Genomic DNA, 22,349 nt, shown 5'->3' with positions numbered 1-22,349 from the left:
ATAACCAGCACTCAGCAACCCTATGAACAACACTGGGGCCACACGGACATGACCTGCACCTCCAAGCTCAGAGAAAAAATCCAGCCCCAGCAAGGATGCAGATAACCCTCTACCAGGACTAGAGGAATGCAATCCAGAGTCAGCAGCCTGAAGCTCCAAACCACAGCCAAGGTCCTTACTTTTGTGCCAGAAATCTGTTTTCCTGTCAGCCAGGGAATAGCTTTCCCCACATTGTCAGCTGATATCCCCACTTGACCTACACTGAACAAAAAGAAATGTAAGCACTGAAGTTCATTTAAGCATGTACTGGAGGGGCAATCAAGTTTTAAGTGAAAATATTGCCCTCCATTTTATAGCCATTAATATATAATTTTAAAAAAAAATTCTATTACTACCACATAGCTCCCTATTAACTTTTCCTTACTTCTTCAGAGTAGAGTCAGGAATTACTTTCCATATTTATTGGACTTTACTTGTGCTATATGAGAACAGTAAATTCGCAGTTCCTTGTCCTCTTAGCAAAACGTGAGCCTCCTCTTTTCCTCCAAAGGGCACACAGCTCACTTCTTTGCAGAATATTTGTATTTCATCATTTACCACAAGAAACAGACCGTCAAAGGTTGAGTGGGTGGAATTTTTTTCTGCAGCATTCGAAGATAAAAGTACCTTCATGGCTACAAAATTTGTTCGGCAGCTTAGGGTGGCCATCTGTCTCTGTGGGTGGTACACAGGCACTACAGAGGGCACGGACAGCAGTGGAACAGAAATTCCACGAAAAACCCCCTAAGAACAGGGTAGGCTGGAGCGCATACCGTTCTTGGACTTCTGGGCAGTGTTGATTTTGAAAGATAAACCAACAAGAAAGGAAATCTCTGCAGATGAACCCAATGGCATTTCCTCCACACCATCTCTTTCAGAAAGACGAGCAGCTCCTCACCAGGGAGCAAGTAACACTGTACTGGCCATGTGGGCTAATAATTGACAGCGGGCACTTCACCTGCAAGTAGGCTTGTAAACTTTTAAAGTATTAAGTATTCCAAAAATGCAAGACTGCTCCAGGGTATAACAGTCAGCCTGCACCACTTGCCCTTGCTGCCTGGTGTATCTGCAGGAGCACAAATAGGACTGGTACCTGGCCTGGTGTCTGGTGCACTCAGCTCACACTCCTCCGGGTGAGGAGGAGAGGAGAGATGGTGTGTGCACAGAGTGTGCTGGGGGTGATCAGGGATCAAGATCAAGGAAGGGAGGAGAGAAGGGTAGAAAGATGTGGGCACTTCAGCTCCCCCAGCTTTCTCCCCTTTATCAAAAAGGAGGAGCAGTTCCATATGAAACCCATACGTAAAATATGGATACTGAGGAAAACATGCTCCTTTCAGAAAAGCACACCCTCCACGGCTTCAGAGACAGATTTTACCACATCAGAAACTCCCAGAAAAGTTGTGCATGTTGTCAATACTTCCAGTCCATCCTAGACTTCCCCTCACCTCTAATGAGGAGTACCTGGCATTCCTGGAGCTTGCTGTTCACTTTTGTCACCAACAAGCAGCCTCTAAATGAGGTGTTGCTCTGACCCATGTCATAAGTCCTAGCTGAACTTTGCTGGCAATGCGCCCCTTGCACCACCAAACAGACCCTTGTAAAACAGAACAAGGTACCATTCCCATAACTCATCTGGAACATCAAAGGAGACTGCTCCCTACTCAGCAGGGAACAGCGCTTTTTTTCTTTTTTTTTTTCCCCAGAGGCTACTGGAAAATTTCCTTCTGCAATTCCAAGGGTACCCTCCTGGCCAGAGCAATCATGTCTCTGCAGCACCATCCTCCAGAGGTGAGGCAGCAGACACAGAGGGGGAAAGCATGGCCTGTGACTAAAAATGGTTAAGATTGTGGCTGAAAAGCTCTTCCTATATAGGTCATTATCAGTTCATCCACAAGTCAGAGCTTTCTTCCCTATTCCATGACTACTTCTTGGCATGGGGTGTTTGAAAGGTGCTCAACTGCCCACTATGAACGAAGTTCAGCACCTTCAGGACTGGGAGCATGGAAAAGCAGCCCAGATGAGCTGAAAGAAGTTGCAGAGATGATGAGTTGCAAAGAGGTGGTTGTAAACGCAGTTTTGTGAAGTGCTGCTGGAGAGACACTGGGTGTAGGGGGGGGGGGGGGGGTCACAAGTCTGACACCTCTCAGTGCCAAAGAAGCTGCTCTGGAGGAGACCCCTCAGTTTCCCCAGGAGCTTCACACTTGCAGATGCAATTAGCACCCATTTAGCTGCCTATCCCAGAACTTCTTGGGAGGGGAGACTGATCAATGCTTGTGTTCATCCCGTTTGGTGATAGGTAGGAGAAAATCACACAAATGGGCACCAGGACACCTGTACAGATTTCAGGACAGGGAAAATATATTCAAGAACAAAGGCTAATTTCACACAGGCCAGAGGCTCCAGCAACAGAGCTGGTCTGCAAAGTCTGTGTAATGTGCTGTTCTAGCAAGTTCCTGCAATCAAAGCAGCAGGACAGTTAATATGTTTTGCTAAAGAACAAGGTAAAAACTCATCAGCTCAATCTGTTTCATCAGCATGCATCATTACAGAAGATGGTGAGGTTGAAGAAACCCCAAGGAGAAAGGAGGGTCAGTGTAATTCCTCAGGTCCCTGGGAACAAAGAGTAAACAAACTGCACACAGGGGAGAAGGAAAAGACTGGCGTGTCTCCAGCAGGATTTAGCTCGGCAGGTAGAGTACTGCACTATGGTGCACCAATGCTTGTCCTGCAGTCCCTTCTGACTGCCCTACTGGAAACAGAAATATCCCAGACGTGTATGTGTGGGCTCAGTCCTTCAACAGAAACCAGCAAGATTTCAGCAGCTCTTGCTCAGGGAAGAGATCAACTTCCTAAGCCCATGGTTACAACCATGCTAGAAACCAAGGTGTCTATATTCCATGGAAGCTTTCCTTTTGAGGAGTAAGAAGATTTTAAAACAGCATAAGTACTGACATAACTCCAGACAAGTTGACAAGACTCAAGACAAGACTCTAGTTCAATAGCTGACCTCGTGCTCTTCATTAGCACCCTTGATATGGGGAGATGTACTTGAGCAACAAGATCAGATGTCAAGGCTTACAAATGCAGGCTGGAATATGGAGAAGCCTATTCCCACTCCTTAGCCCTCCACACACTCCCTCAGTTGTGAACAAAGAACCAGTGGCACCAAGGAATGCCTGACAAGAGAGCACTCATCAGATTAATCAGTAAATACTGACAACCTAGAGATCAGCTTTATAAGCAAAAGGTCCAACAAACACCCAAAGCAGCTGGGAGACAGACTAAATGTAATCCCCTTCCACAGAATATGTCTGCATCTCCTTTCTTTTGTGAGTGTGTGCAAGCCACCAGGTCCCTCAGTAAGGTACTGATAATTTCTGCAGGGAAGGTACTGGGTTTTCAGAGACAGGTACTTGTTTTGAGTAAGCAGCTGTTCCACTTATTTTTAAACCATAGTTTAATTTCATTTTTAAACCACAGTTCAGCAAACACCCATGCAAATGGAGATGGATAACAGGGATACAGGGAATGTTCAAGTACACTTTTACCATACAGAACTGCTATTTCTGAGTACCAAGCTTCTCTTAATTAGATTGACAAGAGAACACTGACCAGCTCACAGCCATCTGCAAAACTTGCATCCTGATTCCAAAGGTGTCACAGGCTTCCCTACCAGCTTTCTAGCCACCTTCATAAAGGCAAGCCCACACCAGAAAGGACAATGTCCTGGTTTTCTCCAGGATTGCGTTAATTTTCTTCCTAGTAAACTGATGTTTGGGTTGTTGCTAAGCACTGCTTACTCTAAGTCAAGGACTTTTCATTTTCCCATGCTCTGCCATTCAGTGATGAATTGCACAAGAAGCTGGGAGGGAGCACAGCCAGGACAGCTGACCCAAACTGGCCAATGGGATATTCCACACCACAGAACATCATGCTCAGTGTATCAACTGAGGACAGCTGGCCAGGAGCCACCAATCACTGCCTGGGAATGGGCTGGGCATCAGTCAGTGGGTGAAGCGCAACTGCACTGAGCATCACTTGCCTTCCTTGGGTTTTATTCCCTCTCTCTCCCCTCTTCATTACAATTAATATTATCAATGTTATAATAATTAGTATTATATTTTACATTAATTAAAATATTAAACTGTTCTCATCTTAACCCACAGATTTTACCTTTTTTCTGATTCTCATCCCCATCCTACAGAGTGAGGTGTGAGTGAGGGGTTGCGTGGTACTCACCTGCCAGCTGGGGTAAACCATGACAGACAGAAAAGAAGACTGAAACTCCAACTCCTTTAAACAGCCCGACACAAGATAAACTATCACAGCTCTGCTCCTCATATACCTGCTGCAAGGATGAGCAGAAGGGAGGAGAAGGACCCACTCTCAAACATTTCTAAGAAACCAAGACTAACTACACTGCAGCCCAACTTTCAGTCTATGTGAAAGATCAGTAATTACTACAGTATTACAAGACATTAATTTTCTTGAGCTGTCTAGACTAGTAAAGCTCTAGGGTGGGAAAGAGTATTTACTGGATAGGAAGGCAGTATGGTTAGCACTTTAACTACAGGAAAGGAGGGATTTCTCCAGCAAGATCCTTCCTACACAGTTTCTGAGCCATAAAGACAATACCAAACTCTGGATGATAAATGTCATCAACATCCCTGTTTATAGGGAAAAACTGCAAGGGAAGCAAGGGAAGCTGCAAATCCAAGCCTCCACTCGCAAAAGTATCAGCCTTTCAACTGAAAAGTTACCTACTGTTGTGCTCCCCCACCTTGGGTTCCCTTTCTTGTTGCTTTCAAAGTCTCATCACCATTCCCACCCAAGCTCCTGCATTTTCCCAGGCTTGGCCTTGCCTGCATCTCTGCTGCTCCCTGTTCTTTACCCACACATACCACCAGAAAGCATTTGCCCTGTGTGGCAACCCTTCCTACCAGGAGCAGCAGAGCAGTCAGTGAGCTGAGACTTGGCACCACACTCATCGAGACTCCTATTTAATTTTTACCTCCCCCCTCCAAGCTCCTGAATTGATGCCAAAGGGAACGTTCGTTTTGGCAGTCAAGTCTCCCAGAAGAAAAGTTATAGCCAAAGTGCTGGGGGTGGGACCAAGACAGCCTATTAATAGGCAGATTATAATATGAATTTGGGGAACTAGTCCCAAATATGCTTACCCTCCTGGACCTAGGGCTCTCAGGGGTGGAGTGGAATACCTAACTCAGCACTTTCAACTTCTTTACTGCATCTGGAGCCAAGGAGGGTGGAAAATCCTGTCTGTACCCTGCCTTGCAAAAACACGGTTTGCCAGAAGGGCGGCTGAGCTATTGTTTTCTTCCCTTCTCCCCCAGAAAACAAGTTGTTCTCATATTTACAGAGCAGCTCCCTCTGCCTCACCAGAAAAGACCTAGAATTGAAAAGCTTCCATCTTGGATTAAAAAGGGTGATATTCAACAATTTTGCTGAGAAGAAAAAAACTCAGAACTACTCCAAGAAGCAACACTGAATAACATAAGATGTCTCAAGTCCCTTCTCGCCACCAGTTTCTCCAGAGCACACTAGACTGATGAGGAAGACAGACTCCATGGATTGTTTGTCATCAAAACTTTTAAGATATTTGAGAGCATAAAGAGACAAAAGGTCTTGATTTCAGGAGACAGCCAGATTGATATACCTGTAAAAGCAAGCTGCTTTCTTCCAGGTGGCAGCTCAAAACCTCCCCAAGACCCCTTTAAAAGTGTTAGGATGAGGCAAGCATGCATGGTGGCAATTGGTACATGGCTACTCCATCATAATTAGAACTACCTCTCCAGCACACCCACAAGGCTGCTTCTCCAGCCTTCCTGAAATCCAGACTGTCCTTACATGTCTTCACATTCTCCCATCAACAGACCTCCCACTCCAGCCTCATGCCTCAGCCAGAGAATCAGGGGCAGAAGGCAGCACCTTATGACCCCGACCTACATTCCATCAACAAGCATGACAAGACCTTAATGAGAACTCTGCAAAATTATGCTGTGAATATAATCATGGGTTGTTTTTTTTTTTTTTTCACAAACATGTCACAATCCTAAACCCTTAGAAGCTGAAGGAGATATTAATTGCATTCACTTTTTATGCAGTTTGTTACATTGGAGCCACAATCTTTATCAAGATCAAGAGCTCTTACACATAAGTAACACACAGAGAGGACAAACTTCCTTAGCTGTGAGACACCCAGCCCCTGATCAAACCTACAGCTTTACCTTTGTAGCAGTAAATACGGAAAGACACACAGGTTTCAAAACACATGCCAATACACATTATGCTCCTCTGCCAAACAAAGGAAAAAGCAACACCAGTTTAGCATTATCAGACACGTTTGATGAGTCTCTTCTGTAACAAAAGACACTGGAGCATCCATGTGCTACATGGCTTACATTCAAAGTACCAAACAAATCTGAAATCAGCTTGCCAACAAACGAGAAGTTACAAGTTTTCCTACATCTCAGATTTTATCCTAAGTTTTACAACTCTTTGCTGCCTTAGCATCACCCAAGACATTTCAAAACCCTGCTGCAAAGAAAGAGTTGGAGAAAACACTGCTTCTAACACATGCACTATTAAATATTCAGGCCTTGATTCTTAAGTAAATTCTTTGCCTCTAATGGCAAGTTAGACATGCAGACTCTGGCAGGTGTAGGATCTCAATTCCTCTAAACACAAACTCACAATCTACCACCAAGCAAACACTCTCAAACCAAAACTGCTGTGTGTGTGTATATGGGTAAATACAGACACATACCAAAGTTTCTCTGCAGAATTCACTTACGATTGAACTACCTCATCACACCTCAAGGCACAATACTGTAGCACAGGGAAACTCTGGCAGTCATCTTTCCATCTCTCTCATCATATAGGTTATGCTGGATCACTGACCACAGAGCAGTTAAACTCAAAAAATTTGATTTCACAAGAAAACCAACAGATTTTTGAAATTCTGAAAGAGACATTTAATTAAGTCAATCGGTGCATTTCCAAGGGTTCTCCCCTTCACATATTACAGACAAGGAAAACAAAGCAGAGTCCAGACCTACTTCACCCAATAGGCCTCGAGTTCTTTACCCAGGAGAAAACTCCCGGACTTCAGCTTCAGCCACTAAATCTGCTTCAAAGCAATTCCACTGCTAAGCTAAAGGCTGCAGGAGACTGCTCCTACATCCACTTAAACCAGCAGATGCTAATCTCTTCATCTGCCACAGATACACATGCCATTGGGGTCTGGACAGGATAAGCTGAACAGATGTTTAAGTGCACATTCAGCCTGGGGAATCATCTCCAGAGCTCAGCTGCTAGCTTCACAGGACACAGGAACTAAGGGATTTCTGGAGAGCTTTGCAGGACACAGGAACTAAGGCAATTCAGACACCTGTCCTTTTCTGTACCGTTGCTGAGGGAAGCACTAATGCCAGCAGAAGGGTGGAAGCAGCATGCTTGTCTTACCTATGGCTCCCAAATACTCCCAGATACATCCAACCCAGCAAATTGATCCATACCTAATGGCAAAAAGAGCATCATGCCATAAAACCTTCAGCTCCTGCCACATGGCCTGGCCTGCTGTCAGGAGTCTCTGAGCAGTTAAGCTCTGCACAGCCTGAAGGGCTGCTCCCAAAGCAGTGCCTGGCCCCTACAATGAAAATGCACAAGCAAGCCCCAACTACACAAGGAGAGCTCTCCGCTTTCCTTTCCTAAAGAGACAGAGAAAGAAGTGCAGACAAGGATTTTAAAGAACTCATCAGGCTATTGACCATCCCAAAGTTATGACATCACCTTTTTTTCATTTACTGAAATGCACAGGACTCCTCTGAGGCAGGTACAGCCTCTCCCACACTCAGAGAGAGGGCAGAGAGATTCAGTTTGGTAACTCCAGAGGGACTCTGGAATTCTTCTGGGGGAAGATTCAGGAACCAGCAACAACAAAGACTCAAATGCAGCTGATGCTTCACGCCACAGCAGAGCCACACTTATCTACACCAGTGGACTCCAAGGCCTCACACCTACCTCAGGTGTCCCAAGCTGTAGTATCGCGACTCTCCGTCCGTGGAGCGAACCACCTTGACAGTGAACATGGGCTGCAGCTGCCGCAGCTCCAGCAGCACAATGGCCAGGTAGTGGATGAAGAGCAGGGCATCCACCAGAGACACTGCGTACTGCACTATCCCTTGGTAGTTGGTGTCCTTCGAGTCCAAGATGCGAACGCCGTAAAAGAGCCAGTAGGAAAACACAAAGAGGAATATGAGGACCAGCAGAAGGGCCCGAAACACAAACACCCTTGGTAGGTCTGCCTTGGGTTGGCGGAAGAAAAGAGCCCAGGTCCCGATCAGGAGAATGAGGAGTTTAAACGCCACAGAGATGAACAGTCCCTCACACACAGTACCACACGGCTCCAGATCATCTCGCCACAGGATCTGGGGTAACAGAATGAAGGCAATGGGGGTAAGGAAGACTAGGAGTCCGAGAACAGCTGCCACTGTTAAGCCCAGGTAACGTTTGCAGTCCAACCCAACGCTGTCTTCCAGATCCTTACTGATCCGGGCAATGTCCTCCTGGGAAATACTGTGCTCAGAGGTGCCTGTGATTGCCGTCGTGGTCTCACCCCAGTTGTCATCCTGAAGGAAGAAGAGATACATAGAAATAACATTGAAACAAGCAGGTTATTCCTTCCAGATGTTCTATTTTTCTTGCCTGGAAAGATTGCTATGACAGCCTTAAGTTCCAGAAAAAATATACAGCAAAAGCAATACCTTAAACATAGTGAATAATCAACCCTGACAATTAGTAAAGGTTTGGAAACAACAGCAACTTGTCCAAACCAGTGACTGTAAACATTAGCTGCTAAAAGCCCTAACTGCAGAGCAGGTAGCTCAGCTTGCTGTGCCACTCACTGTACCCCCAGAGGTTCTTCTTCCAGCACATTTAACGAGTTACATGACATAAGTCTTGGAAACTGTAGTAATCACCAGTTCCCATGTCCAAGGCAAGGACTAGTATTCTTCCAGCCCACAAATTCTGCAGTGCATCTGTACCACAAAAGCACCTGGAAGGGAAATTTTCATTTCAGTGTTTCAAGCCAGTTGTTGTTGTTACACAATCAAAAGCATGTTCACACATTATTTTTCCATCCGTAATAGAAGCAACCACACCTCCAGCAAGTTCCTCCACTTCATTGTCTTTTATTTTCCTCTACAGTAGCACGGCCCTCAGTAGCTGACAATCTAATAAAGTTTAGTTAAACCAACACATTACAGGTGATCACAGAGGATATCTCCAGGTATGGGGCTTTTAAATTTAGAGAACCCTTGACTGCCAAGTAGCTCTGGTATTACAATCCAGGCCATTGTCAGAAGCCACTTACCCACAAAGAGGCTTACCTGAAATACAGTCACCATGCTGGCAAGTTTCAGATTACATTACATGTTCTGAAAGTCTCATTTCTTCCCTAGCCAACATCAGGCAATGTCTGCATTGGTTCTCCCATGCTACAATGCCTCCAATTGCTCCTTCCAGGTGCTGGCACAGCCAAAGAGCTACACTGACATGTACGGATTTGACTCACAGCTGCTGCTGGAGTGACTCATGCACATGGAGGCTCCTGATGCTTCCCACAAATGCATGCCAAAGAGTGGCAACGCATGTGGCTCTGCTGATTGGCACCTGGCACCTTTGTAGCCACAATGCTCATTCAGAAGCACATTTTTGCTTTTCTTCCTAAGAATATCTTCCTGCAGTCTGTGTCATTAATAGGATTTACAACTTCCCTCAGACTTCTCCAAATGCACATGCTGACCAAAACAACTTATTTGAAAGAGACAGGCATAATTTTAAACCTTTATTCACTTCTTTTTAAGAGCTAGAGGAAAGAGTCTTTGGGAAAGGACTAGACTGAAGCAGCACAACTACTTGGAACAACTCCCAACTCCATGGATTTAACTTCTAATGCACTCCAAGACATGAATACCTCCCATGCCTAGAGCAGTAGGGTTTTGAGACAGACCAACCACAAATAGCCAGCATCTTGAATTAATATGGAGGGGTTTTTTTGAGTCACTTCTCACCAAAGCAGAGGCCCCGGAAGAGATCTGCATTGTAGTATGTCCTGAAAAGCAAGCAGCATATTCCTGCCGCATTGTACTCTTTAACAGCACCTCCGCAATTCAAGCATTTCAACTATTTTATGTTTATGCATTAAGTAGTTCTGCATAGTTTCCTCCATTTGATGAGCTGCAAAATTGTGCAGAAAAGAGAAGGGACGGGAACACCAGGGCAGTTTAAGGCTATGCCCCAGAAGACAACAGGCAACCCTAGTCACAGTTTAGCCCTTGCAACTCTTGCCACTTGAAAAAGTGGATTACAGCCTAATGCAAAAAAATGTGCATTTATATGGAACCACAGACTCAGAGAATGCTTTGGGTTGAAAGGGACTTTAAAGATCATCCAGTTCCAACCCTCCTGCCACGGGCAGGGTCATCTTCCACTAGACCCGGTTGCTCAAAGCCCCAAGTATCCCAGCCTTGGAACATTTCGAGGGATGGGGCATCCACAACCTCTCTGTGCCTCTCCAGTGCTTCACCACCCTCACAGCAAATAAATTCTTCCTAATATCCAATCTATACCTACCCCCTTTCAGTTTAAAGCCATTCCCCCTTGTCCTATCACTGCATGCCCTTGTAAAAAGTCCCTCTCTGGCTCTCTTGTAGGCTCCTTTCAGATACTGAAAGGCCACAAAACAAGGTCACTTCAGAGCCTTCTCTTCTCTAGGCTGAACAACTCCACCTGTCTCAGCCTTTCCTCACAGGAGAGGAAATATGAGGCTAAATCTCTAGTGGTACATGGTTGTTGGACCTGAGGACACTCTGCTCCCTAGGAGAAAAATCTGGCTCAGACATCAACTTATTTAGCTTTGGCTTTAATTGAGGAGGTCTGCATGAAAACAAGGACTTACAAATTCACCAGCACCTTTAGAACTACTTGAAATAACAGCTGGGACTCATGAAAACAAGAAACTGATTACAAAATACCAAATTACAGGACATGAAATGAGCACACCCCTAGGTACACTATGAATACTATTACAAATACCACCACACACAGTTTGGCTGGAAACTGCACACTGATTTTCTTGGGTTTTTTGTAAAGGCAGAAGTGGAGCCCCACAGCTAAGGATTAACAAACCCCAAATCCAGCCCAGGAGGTACTGAAGCATCCTACATTCTAGGTCTTGCAGCACAAACCATTCTTTGAAAATGAATATGCACCTTTACATCACCTGCTAGAGGAGAGCACTGGATCCATCCTAGGTACAATCCAAATGCAGCATTATTCTAGTTTTTACAGAACCCATTGTTAATGCACTACCTTTCTCTGAATCCACCCTCCTTCACAGCTATTTCACACTAGTTTCACAGTTCTTGATTCCCTTCCCTATTGGAACCCTGGTTCTAATGCACTTTACAAGATTACCTAGAGCAAATCCTGGTTAAAAACTGAAATACGCATATAGCTGAAAGGGTTGACCTGAATAATGCACAGTGAGATGATGGAAACAGATGTTTATATAGAGCTTGGCAGATGACACTCTGGAGAGAGTCAAAGTAGTGCCCAAGGAGTTGTCAGAAATAACACCCTCAGAGCAAGACAGAAGTGACTGAGACCTTGGCTGTATGCACGAGCGAAGGGCACCTGTAAGCCATGATTTTTTACTAAACAGCATGCAAGCAATTTTTTTTCCTACTCATGAACCAGCAAGCCACATGCTCTGTCTCACAGCACACACTCCACGTTTGTTTTCACACCCTCCTTACCTGGCCCTCCTCTGCCCGAGAGGAGTCATTCCCGAGCAGCGGCTCCGCAGGAGGTGTCTGGATAGTGACGGACTTCTCAGACCGACTGCCATCTTTGCTTCGGGGAGATTTGTGTCTGTCCCGGCTCCTTTTTCAAACAGAGGAGGAGGAGAACAATATCACCAGTTACTCTATGGAGCATGGCCTGAAATGTGCTGCACCTCTACCTGCAACAGGTGCCCCAAGTATTAGATCAGCCAAGTTTGTCCTTCTCTTGATTAACATAGACTCAGGCTGCAATAAAACAAGCTCTGGAGGAGGTAGAAAGGGACTTTGCCCAGACAAGCTGACAGCCTGGAGGCTGGGACAGACCACCCCCTCAGTGATAGCAGAGGGGAGGACAGGGATCCATGCCCATCACCTCACATTCTCTTAAAACACCTTCCATCAGTGCTGTGCTTAAAATGAAAGCCTGCATGCTCCAAACAACTGGCAATGCCATTTGGAATTTACTGGTCTACACAGTTCTCACAGGAAAGTGTCTTCCAGGGACATGCCCAGTTAACACGAGGAATTAATCAATAGAGCTTTAGTTCCTGCAAAGCAGAGCCTTGTCATCTCTGACCTTAACACTGTAGGACAATTGGTGAAGTTTATTTCCACTGGTTAATAACCTCAAGTTAACCTCTCACAAAGAAAGCAAGAACATCAAGCGTACAAGGCCAGTCTTTATTTCCAGAGCACCCTTGCAGACCTCACAGCTTCTCATCTGAGAAAGTCTCAAGATGAATTAAGCCCTACCAATCTGCTCACAAATGCTTTCCTCCCCGTTCCCACATGGACAGGAAAGCAGCCTTTGCACTGCAAACCCTCACGGTGCTCAGGGACTGGCTTAACCCTCATGAGTATCCCAGCTCTGCCTCTCTCTTGGAATTACCAAAGCCCAAAGGTTTCATGGGATGACACTTTTTCCAGTTGAAGGGCTCTAGGATTTTTATGTTGTTTTTGGAACTCTGAAGGCATCTTTCCACACAGCATTCTAAGTTTAAAAGGACAGTTTCTATTGTGGGTTGGATGCTAAAGAAGGGAAAAAGGCAAACAAGACATGTTTTACTCGGTAACTGGACTGTGAGCAAAGAGACTTCATGGAAGATTTCTTTTTCCAACCACACAGGGTAATTGCTTCCGAATTGCAAAATTATTTTGGACCAGCCCAGTCATAAGTTGCAAACAGTAAGTGGCACATATTTTACATGTAAAACTAAGTATAATGTAGGAAAAAAAAAAGAAAAGGAAACGTTTCCAAATAATCAGAAGTTTCAGAGCAGATGGGTTTTCAGGCTGTTGAACTACCACAACAGAGAGGACTTGCTATTCAAGTTCAGAAAAGCTTGACTTCTAATCCAATCAACGCTGATAAAGGACTTGTTGCCGACTCAAGTACCACTCAAATTCTATTTAAAAAACCTCAACGCACCATTAACAGAATAGGCTGGAGGAGGGTGGGGAGAGGCAGGAAACCTTAATATCACAAAATAAAGAAATGGCATCAGTAGACAACTAGCAATTATCAGTTTAGAAAGTTTAACATGTCTTCTCCCCAGATACTGTACTCACCCCTCCCCTTTAAGAGGGGAGTTAGGTGATCTTTTCTTTCTGCTGGCACTATCCCTATCTTTTTGGCCATACATAATCCCAGCATGCATCCAACAGGTTGAATATCACTGAATTAGCAGCTTCAAGTCTCCTCACTGTGTTCCGCATGCGGACTTTCCACATCCAGAGACGAGGATCCACTGATTTTATCCTGGCTTCCAGTTTTTTTGCCATAGGACATACCCTAACTTAGAGCAGTAAGTAATTAAAAACAAACATTTCCTTACCCTTGTCTGTGAGCTTTTTTGGAGTGACCTGAGTAGTGGGAGTATCCCGAATATGTTGATTCTGTATCCATTGCAGCAGACATCGGGTCTGCACAGAAGGGGCACAGATTTTATTTAGAAGATGAGTTCCTGGTGCTCCTGAGGTGGAGTCCGTGGAAAAAGTGCTTTCCCGGGTACTCTTTGCTTCCCAGTCATCGGTGAGATCTGGTCCTCAGAGATTGAGTGAGCTTCACTTAAAAGGAATCTGATCAGAGGGGAGGGGAGGGAGGGTGCTTGGCTTCTCACGATTGACCTAAGAAACAAGAAACAGGCATGGAAGTGCACTCTAAGGAAAGCAAGACATCATCCCTGCTGCAAGAATTCCCTCACTCTAGCCGCATATCACACTCATCAAGCCTGTCCTGGTCAGCCTCTCCTTCTGATCTAGTGATATATACGCATTTGAAGAGCTTTAAATGAATTCAGTGCATCTGTTTTGCAGAGTTTAGTCCATTCATCCAAAAATCTGGAAGAGACTGTCTAGGTCACCTGGTAGGGACAATGACTTGGAGAAGGGACAGCAGCCTTACATACTAAAATTCACCCAGAGAAAAATGACCAGGCTTGGCTTCGACACCACATCTTTTCTCCTGTGTGACACACAGCCCAAATAACCCCCGATTCAGAACAGCAGCATTATAGTCTATTTACAAGGGGTGGGGGTGAGTGCAACTTCCCTAGGAGAAATGCTGGAGAGAATCAACCCATCATGTCTGAACCTGCTTTGTTTTCGTAACTGCAAGGTGTGCCCATTATATAGGCATTAGTTACTATACAATCAATGGCACTGTGAACACCTCCCTCTCCTTTGTAACTTTTGTCTCCAGAAGCAAATTCGGGCCTCGAAGAACTCAATTTTATTAAAAATCATCTCTATATATACACATACTAATAACACTGGGGAGAGTCGATTAGAGATCACATCTAGCTTATATGGGCCAACGCTTCTTACAATGTACTTCCTTTTGGAACAGTAGCAGAAGTCCCATCTGTAAAGGGCAGAAGAGGGCCATGCTTTTCAGAGCAGGATCAGGGCAACATTAGAACTATTCCCAACAGTAACATGTCAAAACCCCTGAGCCCTGTGGGAAGGAAGGGTAGACATCATCCCTAGGTGAGAAGAGAATGGAAAGGAGGGGAGTTAATCACCAGTTTGGGGAAACACATGCAAATAGGGAAGAGGGAAGGGTGGCAGCTATGGATAGAGGTACCTTGGCACAGCCCAACACTCCTCTGGCATACAGGAGCACTCTCACATGCCTTCTGCCTATGCAACTTCTGCCTCCAGCCAACACAGGACTAAAGCCATCCCATGCTTTCAGAGTGGGCAAAAGAGCACTTTAAAATTAAATTAGATCCCTCCGTAATTTTCTGCTCACCGCAGTTTTTGAAGCTGTTAGCAACAAAACAGGCAACCACTGCTTTCATCCCTCTCCTCCCCCAAAGACAGAGGGACAACAACAGAAATCCTGTTTTGGCCAACTATTCTTGCCAGCCATAAGATTCCTCCACTAACACCTCCATAGAAGCTCACAGCAGAGTGCTCTACCACATGCAAGCAGTGCCAAAGAAGGAAGCCTCTTCCCCACAGGGTTCCTTGGCTGGCGGTGCAATCTGCAACAAAGTAAAGCAGCACCCCCACTGCATCCAGAGCTGCAGGTATTTGCACAACACTTGGGCTTTCCAGGGCTCTTGGAAAGCAGAAAGGCATGGGGACCTTTTGTGTGCAGGATTCCCAAGCTCTAAGGGCATATTGTGCCTCAGAGCATACGGAAAGGACGAATAAGGATGGGACCATAAGGCCCGGTTTCAGGACGAAAGGAACAAGGATGGATTTAAATACAGTAAAACAAAGCCAAGGCACAGCACAGTTTGGAAAATGGCATCATTACTGTAACAAGAAGAAAAATCCCCCAGCCTAGGATGTGATGTTAACACTCGTTAACTCCCAAGATTTGCACACAGCCTCTATCTTACTGCTCCAGCAATAGGCTGTGACTCATTAAAGCTGATTTTTACCTCTACTGTCCTGCTAGGCAACCACAGAAAAATCCTTTCTCTGTGTTTGTCTTAGTCTGATAAATGGGAGTGAGGCCACGATCCCCCTACATTCAAAAAGCACTATGAGGAGATGGCTACACAGGACTTTACAGTCATTAGGCACCACAGACCAGAAACACCCTCAGCTGAAGAAAAGGTGACAAGTTATTGTAGTTTTAAACCACTGTTTGTGATGTTACTGGAGTCCCTTTGAGAACAACCATTACCTTCACAGATACATATCACTGCATTACAGGAATAGGAGAAGCAAGGAGAGCTGCTGGCATACATCAGTAAGGGTTACATATTTTTCCTAGCCCTCTAGGAAAGTATAAACTCTCACCCTTTTCCTCTAACCACATAAAAGAATTTTCCCTCAAATCCCAGGTAAAACAGAGCTGAGGTAGGCACCAGGAATAGAGCTCCTCTTTTGACACCTCTCATCCCATCAGCACAGGATCATACTTCTCTGGAGGCCTCTGGGAACATTTCTGCAGGTAGAGGCTGCTGTGGAAATGCACAGGCTGCCTGGGCAGGTACCATGAACAAGCAGTGCCCATTTGATGGTGAGTGAAGTAAGGCAATGCTTGGGCATCAGGCAGAAAAGACCAACACAAGAACATCAGGGCAGGCTGGATCATGCCAACTTTCCTTTTCTGTGTAAGCAAGAGCAACGGTTTTGACACAGCTTTGTGAAAAGTCAACAAGGCGGCCCCCAAAAACCATCAAGTCTCCTGGATCACCATCAAAAGCAGTAATCTTAGAGGTATTTTCCAACCTAAATTATTCTACTATGAACTCAGGGACTCTGCACCTCCTTGCCCCAGCTGCAGGATACACCAGTGTCTAAATAGATCTTCCTGTCGAGGCACTCACAGGCCGATCAGGAACAAAACACATCTGCCCAATCTCAGCTGCAAAGCTGCTTTGCTTGGTATCCAACTGAGATTGATTGTCAAGAAGGCTTCCCAGATTTGTCCAACAGAGGGTAGCCTGAATTGCTAAATAGACACCACTCCCAGCCAAGGAGGGAGCAGTCCAAACAGTCCAAGGAGCACAGTCAAACACACACTCCTTATAGCCATGCCAAGCCAGTTACCCACCTCCTGCTCTATTTCATAGCAGGAAGGCAGGGCAGCCTTACACCACAAAAGCTTCTGAAATTGCTGTGGAAGAGGTAAGGAAGGGACCAAAAAACAATTAACAAGCTAAACTACATCTCTGGGTTGGAACTCTTCCAATGGCATTGACATAAGTCAACCCTGGATTAGCCACCACCCCAAGAGTGCCCACTACTAGAGCCTGTGGAGACCTAGAGAAGACAAGCTGTACGTATGTCCTTTATAACACAGTCATATCCAAACTAAGCACAGTCTTTACACACCTGCACCACTAAATCACTGTTAATGATGATTCCTACCCTACCCCTCTGGGCAAGAACAACTGTTCTGCTTAAAGCAGCAGCCCCATCATTTGGGGCCTCATCCCTTCACAAAAGAGCGTGAATTCAGAGTCCAATGTAGCCAATCGAAATGGCTTCACAAAAGATCATTACATCTTGCAGGACTCTGCTGAAGGCATGGTCTGTTTGCAGAGCTTCTGGCCCTGCATAAAACAAAGCTCTGCTGGCCTGAGGGTACAGTTGCACTGTATTTCAGCGTTGACAAGAAAGCTGGTGTAAGTAGCTTCCACCTCCGCACCACGGTTCACCACTCTTGGTTGTGTCAACACAATTCTCAGCAAGCAAACAGCACTGCTGGAAAACAAAACAAAAAATCCCTTTTCGCCCCCCTGCCATGCTTTTGTCTTGGATCCTTTCCGTGACCTAGTTCACAGCACAGCTCAAAACATCAAAACCAATATCAGGGTGAATAGCAGCACAAGCGAACAACTAGAGGGGAGATGGGAATGCCTCCTCTGCTCTACCACGACAGTTGTATAAACTGTACAACCAGAACTTTGCTCCCAGGTAGGGCCAGCACTCTCACTTTGCCTTTCCTTTACTCACCGATGACAGAAAGAAGCCAAATACTAGATGGAAAACAATGTAAGGGCACCCCAAAGTAAATTTTGAGACCGTGTGCTGGCAAGGAGGACTGCTGCACCCTGCATGACAGTGAAGAAATGTAGTTACCCCTGAATACCACAGAGATCACTGTAAGTACAGTTTCTACGCAGCTACACAACTCATTGTAACTCCCTCTTTTCATATGCTCATAAATCTCAGAAAGAGTTCTTTTGAATTGCTATTTTCCACACTGGAAGCCCAATCCTATTTCCAATGAAGTTTGCTTTGTGATCGTCTTCAAGGGAGAGCAGTTTGGCTCCCAGCCCAAGAGAAATTTAAACGAGCAAGTTACATCTTTAAATCAAAGAGAGCAAACACAAACAACAGCTCCCTTTTACACCCCATGCTTTCCCAATGGATTTTCCCCTGTGAAGTTGAGGCAAATAACTCCAGAGCAGCTCCTCTTTGAAATCTTTGCACAGTTTCAATCTTGTTCTGTTTAAAACTTGCAATCAATTAGAGTTGGTTTACCAGTCAGTTCATGAAGTTGTATGTATTTGGAAGTGCCATCTGGAGAGCAAGCAGCCACAAGTGTCCATGAGGATGTGCACACAATTCAGCTGCAAACGCCGTCAGCCTCACTTGTTAAACAGCACCAGCTGTCCATGGGGTAATGGATGTCCGTGAGCTATTGCACTGAGAAATCTTTTTTTTTCCTTCATTTAGTGAAACGAAGAGCTTTGCAAATCAAACACACTGAACCTCAAGCACTGAGGGTTCAAAAGCAAAAACAATTAAGACAGCTAAGCAGTGAGGAAGCTTTTCCAACTCTGGCATTGGCTTGGCTGCACAGTACTGCTGCAGCACATTCCCATTATTCACTTCAGGAAAAAGGAGAAATTGCGTAACTTCAACTGCAGACATAGTAAGACCTATGAGCAATACCACAGGAACCTCTTGCTTTTGAATTTCCTGAGCAGGCCCCAATCCAGCAACTTGATCTGTAAGCGCCTAAGTTCATCCATGCCATCTACTCACTGAGCCAAGACTTCCAGTTTTAACAGGCAATAAGCTTTGGGAAACAAGGTTTTTCTAAAATATTTGTTTGTTTGTTTGTTTTTTCATGTCACTAAATGAGGTCAATTTTGGCCTTCAGATATATATAACTAAACCAGGGCTTTAACTCTATGGTGGAGGTTCTTGATTTGCAAGCCCCTCATTCTAAAAAAACCCATTTAATAGTCAGCAAATTCAAGCCCTCTAGCAACAGGTTCTCTTTTCCTTTGGCTTCTCAGAGGGTCCTCAGAAAGATTTCACAGATCCCCTGGAATTTCCAGCCCAAAAGCTGAAAACCATTAGTCCATGACATGGATATTTCAGAAAGAAAAGCCACTTGGTTTATTGACACAATCCACTGTTTAATCAGAACATGCAACAACACAGGTCTGAAAACACAGCAACTGACAAGAGAAATACACAGGCAAAACCATCGCTCAGGTGATTGGAGTTTCCAAGCAGTAACCCACAGCCTCTTGTTCCCCTGTTACACAGCTGGAAGCTCTCTCTGTGAAGCACTTCCTGGAGTGCTTCCTTTGCCCACTCCAAGAGCCACACCTGTGCTGTCCAAGTTTCTGAAGCACAGTGAGCATTTGAGACTATCATGCAAACTACACCTCAGTGCCATCCTGTCAGACCAGTGAAAGCTTGTCCTTCCTCACTCATGGGTCTGTTCTGTGCTGTAAGACCTTCCAACGCTCCTCTTAACCCCAGAGCCATGCAACGTGGCACAAAGTATTGTGCCCTCAACCTCAGGACACCAGAGGCACTGGGACTGTACATAGGAATACAGTTTTCCATAATGACATTTAAAACAAAGCAAATGGGGAAAAGAGTCTCACAAGACACTGCCGACTGCCTATCCCAGCAGGCAGCACCTGTACCTCATTTTTAATATTTGCTTTCAGCCATAGCACTTAGATACTGAGTTGGCATTAAAAGGTATGGACTGCAAAAGGTTTCTCTACTGAAAGAGTACCCCTGTCTTTAAGACATTTCATATCCGCCAGCATTTTCTATTTAAATTTAGAACAAAAAAGAAGTCTACAGACCCTGAGAAAATCCCCAGGACACAGCACAGTGGGACTTCACAGAATGGAGTCTCTCTATATCTCCCTCACACTCAAATCAGTACAAGCTCAATGTCATTCTATCCTTGCAAGGAGAGAGGGCAAAGGTGTTGACCCCTGAGGAAATAACCATTGATTTTTAATTTGACCCACGTCAGAAAATTCTGACATACAGGCTAATGAGAAATTAAAAGAAGTACTAAGATAGTTTTTACATGGGTTCATTTTCTTCTTCAAAGTGATGGTACCAGACATGGAGAAACATGAGCTTACTGTTTCCCACCAGCAGACCTGGACATCACAGCTCTCCACTCAGGTCTGCCTCTCAAGTCCCCCACACAAGCAGCACAAGCCCTGCAGCAGCAAAGTCACGCTTCTGATACTATCCTTTGCTTTGGCTGCAAGAGGTGGCGGGGGTGGGGGGGCGGTAAGGAAGGCAGGCTACAACAACACAACATGAAGTTCTGCTAGTACAACTGCAGGCATTTGGTAGTGTTGTCCTAGTACTGTATCCCAGTCTCACAATGACAGGAAGCCCTCTCCAGGTGCACATATCCATAAGCCAACAGCCACCAGGAACAACTGCCACTAACCAAAACCAAAAGGCCAGAAGCAACCACTGGGAGCTGCTGGTGAATGGCTGGGAGCAGTTAGATATTCGCCTGGCTGGTTCCAGTATAGCCTGGGATTATTCCAGAATTTGAGCTACAGGGAACATTTTTAAAGGAGGCTTTCTACAAGACACCATTCATAGTTATTTTTCAAAATTAACAACTCTGTGTTGTGATCACAGAGCCAACATTAGCCTCATAGCTGTGGCCAGCTAAATAGCCAAACCCCAGTGGGGGAAAAGAGCCAAGCATGGTCAAAACGAAGCTTTTCAAAGGTAGCAAAGCACTGCTGAAGCGTCCTTCTCCACAACTCTCCTCCTTGAAGTCAGGCTGAGCTCACAGGCAATGATATCACAGAACATACTTCATAACATCCTAATTTGCACTTCCAGCCAGCGTAACTCCATTTCTTAACTCTTTATAGCTGCACAGATCTTGTAGGCAATTCATTACTGACAAACCCAGGGTCAAAAAAATCCCACTGCTCCAAACAGCCACAAAATCGCCCACCTGCCTCCTAGGATCGAAAACGCTACCATCAAGTCACTTATGCTTTCACCGACTCTGCAACTCAAAGAGTTCAACCCTTGGCATAAGGGAGTTAGTTCACCACCTTGACAACCTTCTGAATAAAAAACCAAACCCCCTGCGTTATGTCGCAGCAGCTCTCCCTCTCGTCAGTTCTGCTCCCCCTCCCGTGCTGCCCAGCGGGATGAGCCCAAACACAGAGCAGTTTGTTTTACATGGCGTGGGCAGGCAAGGCACCATCAGCAGAGCATTCACACCAGCGCGGAGCCTCTTGCACGAACAGCGCACGGGCTCCTTGCAAGGCGAGGTTCGGCAGCAGAGCGCTGCTCGCCGTGTGGGGCTGCGCCCACGGCCCTCGCCGGCACCGAATGGCTTCTCCCGGGATGCCGAGATCGCGGACCCGCAGCCCCAGCAGCCTCACGGCGGGCAGGCTGAGCCCCGGCCGGCAGGAGGGAGGCCCCCGCCCAGGCACGGGAACCAGCGCGCAGCCCGGAAAGCGCCGGGCAGGGCAGCGGGACGCGGCGGGCTGACCCCGCAGCGGGCACCGCCGGGGCTCTCAGCCGCACCGCCCGGCCGGGCACGGACCCTGCGGCCAGGCGCGGGAGCCGGAGGCTGCCACTCCGCCGCCACAGCACCGGGGTCCCGGCGGCGGGAGGGCGTGGTGGGGGCAGCGGCATCGCCCCCCAGCACCGCGGCCGGCCTCGCACAGACAGACGGACAGATGGACAGACCCACCTCCCTCCCGCGGCCGTCCCATGCTGCTGCCGGCACCAACCCGACCTTCCGCCGCCGCGCCGCTCCCCGCCACCTTCCCCGGCGGCGGCCGCCGTCGCTGCTGCCGCTTTCCGCTTCCTGTGCCCGGCACCGCCCCGCACCCCGTCCGTCCCTCCCCCGCCGGAGCCACCGCCCCCGGGCGAGGCTCGCCTGCCCAGGAAGCCACCGCCCTCACGGTCGCTGAGACTCCAGCGCCTAAATGCCCCCAGAGCAGGGCCCTGTTGCAGCCGCACCTTGTGGGGCCTTGCGGCGGGACCCGCTACTCAGCCCCCGAGGTCTGATTTGACTCTTGAACCTCTCCCCGTAGTTCAGCCTCCTCTGCACCTCGGGCGTACACACGCTCCTTCATATCTCCTGCCGCTTTCTCCATCGCTGCCCTCCTTGCTCCCGGTGCCCAGCCCTTGAGCCCCGCAGCTCTTCCAAGGCTCTGCAGCTCTCCTTCACCCAGCCATGCTCCTCGCCTGTCCTCTGCCGTCACCTTC

At 46.5% G+C, this 22,349-nt stretch overlaps 1 protein-coding gene across 1 annotated transcript in view; it reads right to left on the bottom strand.

Moving 5' to 3' along the window:
* Window positions 1–21,907, bottom strand: part of VANGL1 (VANGL planar cell polarity protein 1) — a 45,781-nt gene extending 23,874 nt beyond the window's left edge. Inside the window, exons 1-4 of the mRNA XM_053969672.1 lie at window positions 21,829–21,907; window positions 13,742–14,033; window positions 11,880–12,006; window positions 8,080–8,687 (exon numbers count right to left, since the gene is read on the bottom strand). Coding sequence (XP_053825647.1) covers window positions 8,080–8,687; window positions 11,880–12,006; window positions 13,742–13,824 — 818 coding nt within the window. The 5' untranslated portion in view covers window positions 13,825–14,033; window positions 21,829–21,907. The remainder of the gene's footprint in view (window positions 1–8,079; window positions 8,688–11,879; window positions 12,007–13,741; window positions 14,034–21,828) is intronic.
* Window positions 21,908–22,349: the final 442 nt, after the last annotated feature.

This window comes from Vidua macroura, chromosome 2 (assembly GCF_024509145.1).
Source record: "Vidua macroura isolate BioBank_ID:100142 chromosome 2, ASM2450914v1, whole genome shotgun sequence".
Classification (NCBI taxonomy): domain Eukaryota; kingdom Metazoa; phylum Chordata; class Aves; order Passeriformes; family Viduidae; genus Vidua; species Vidua macroura.
The sequence above is the reverse complement of the archived record's forward strand: the minus strand, read 5'-3'. Positions and strand labels throughout refer to the sequence as shown.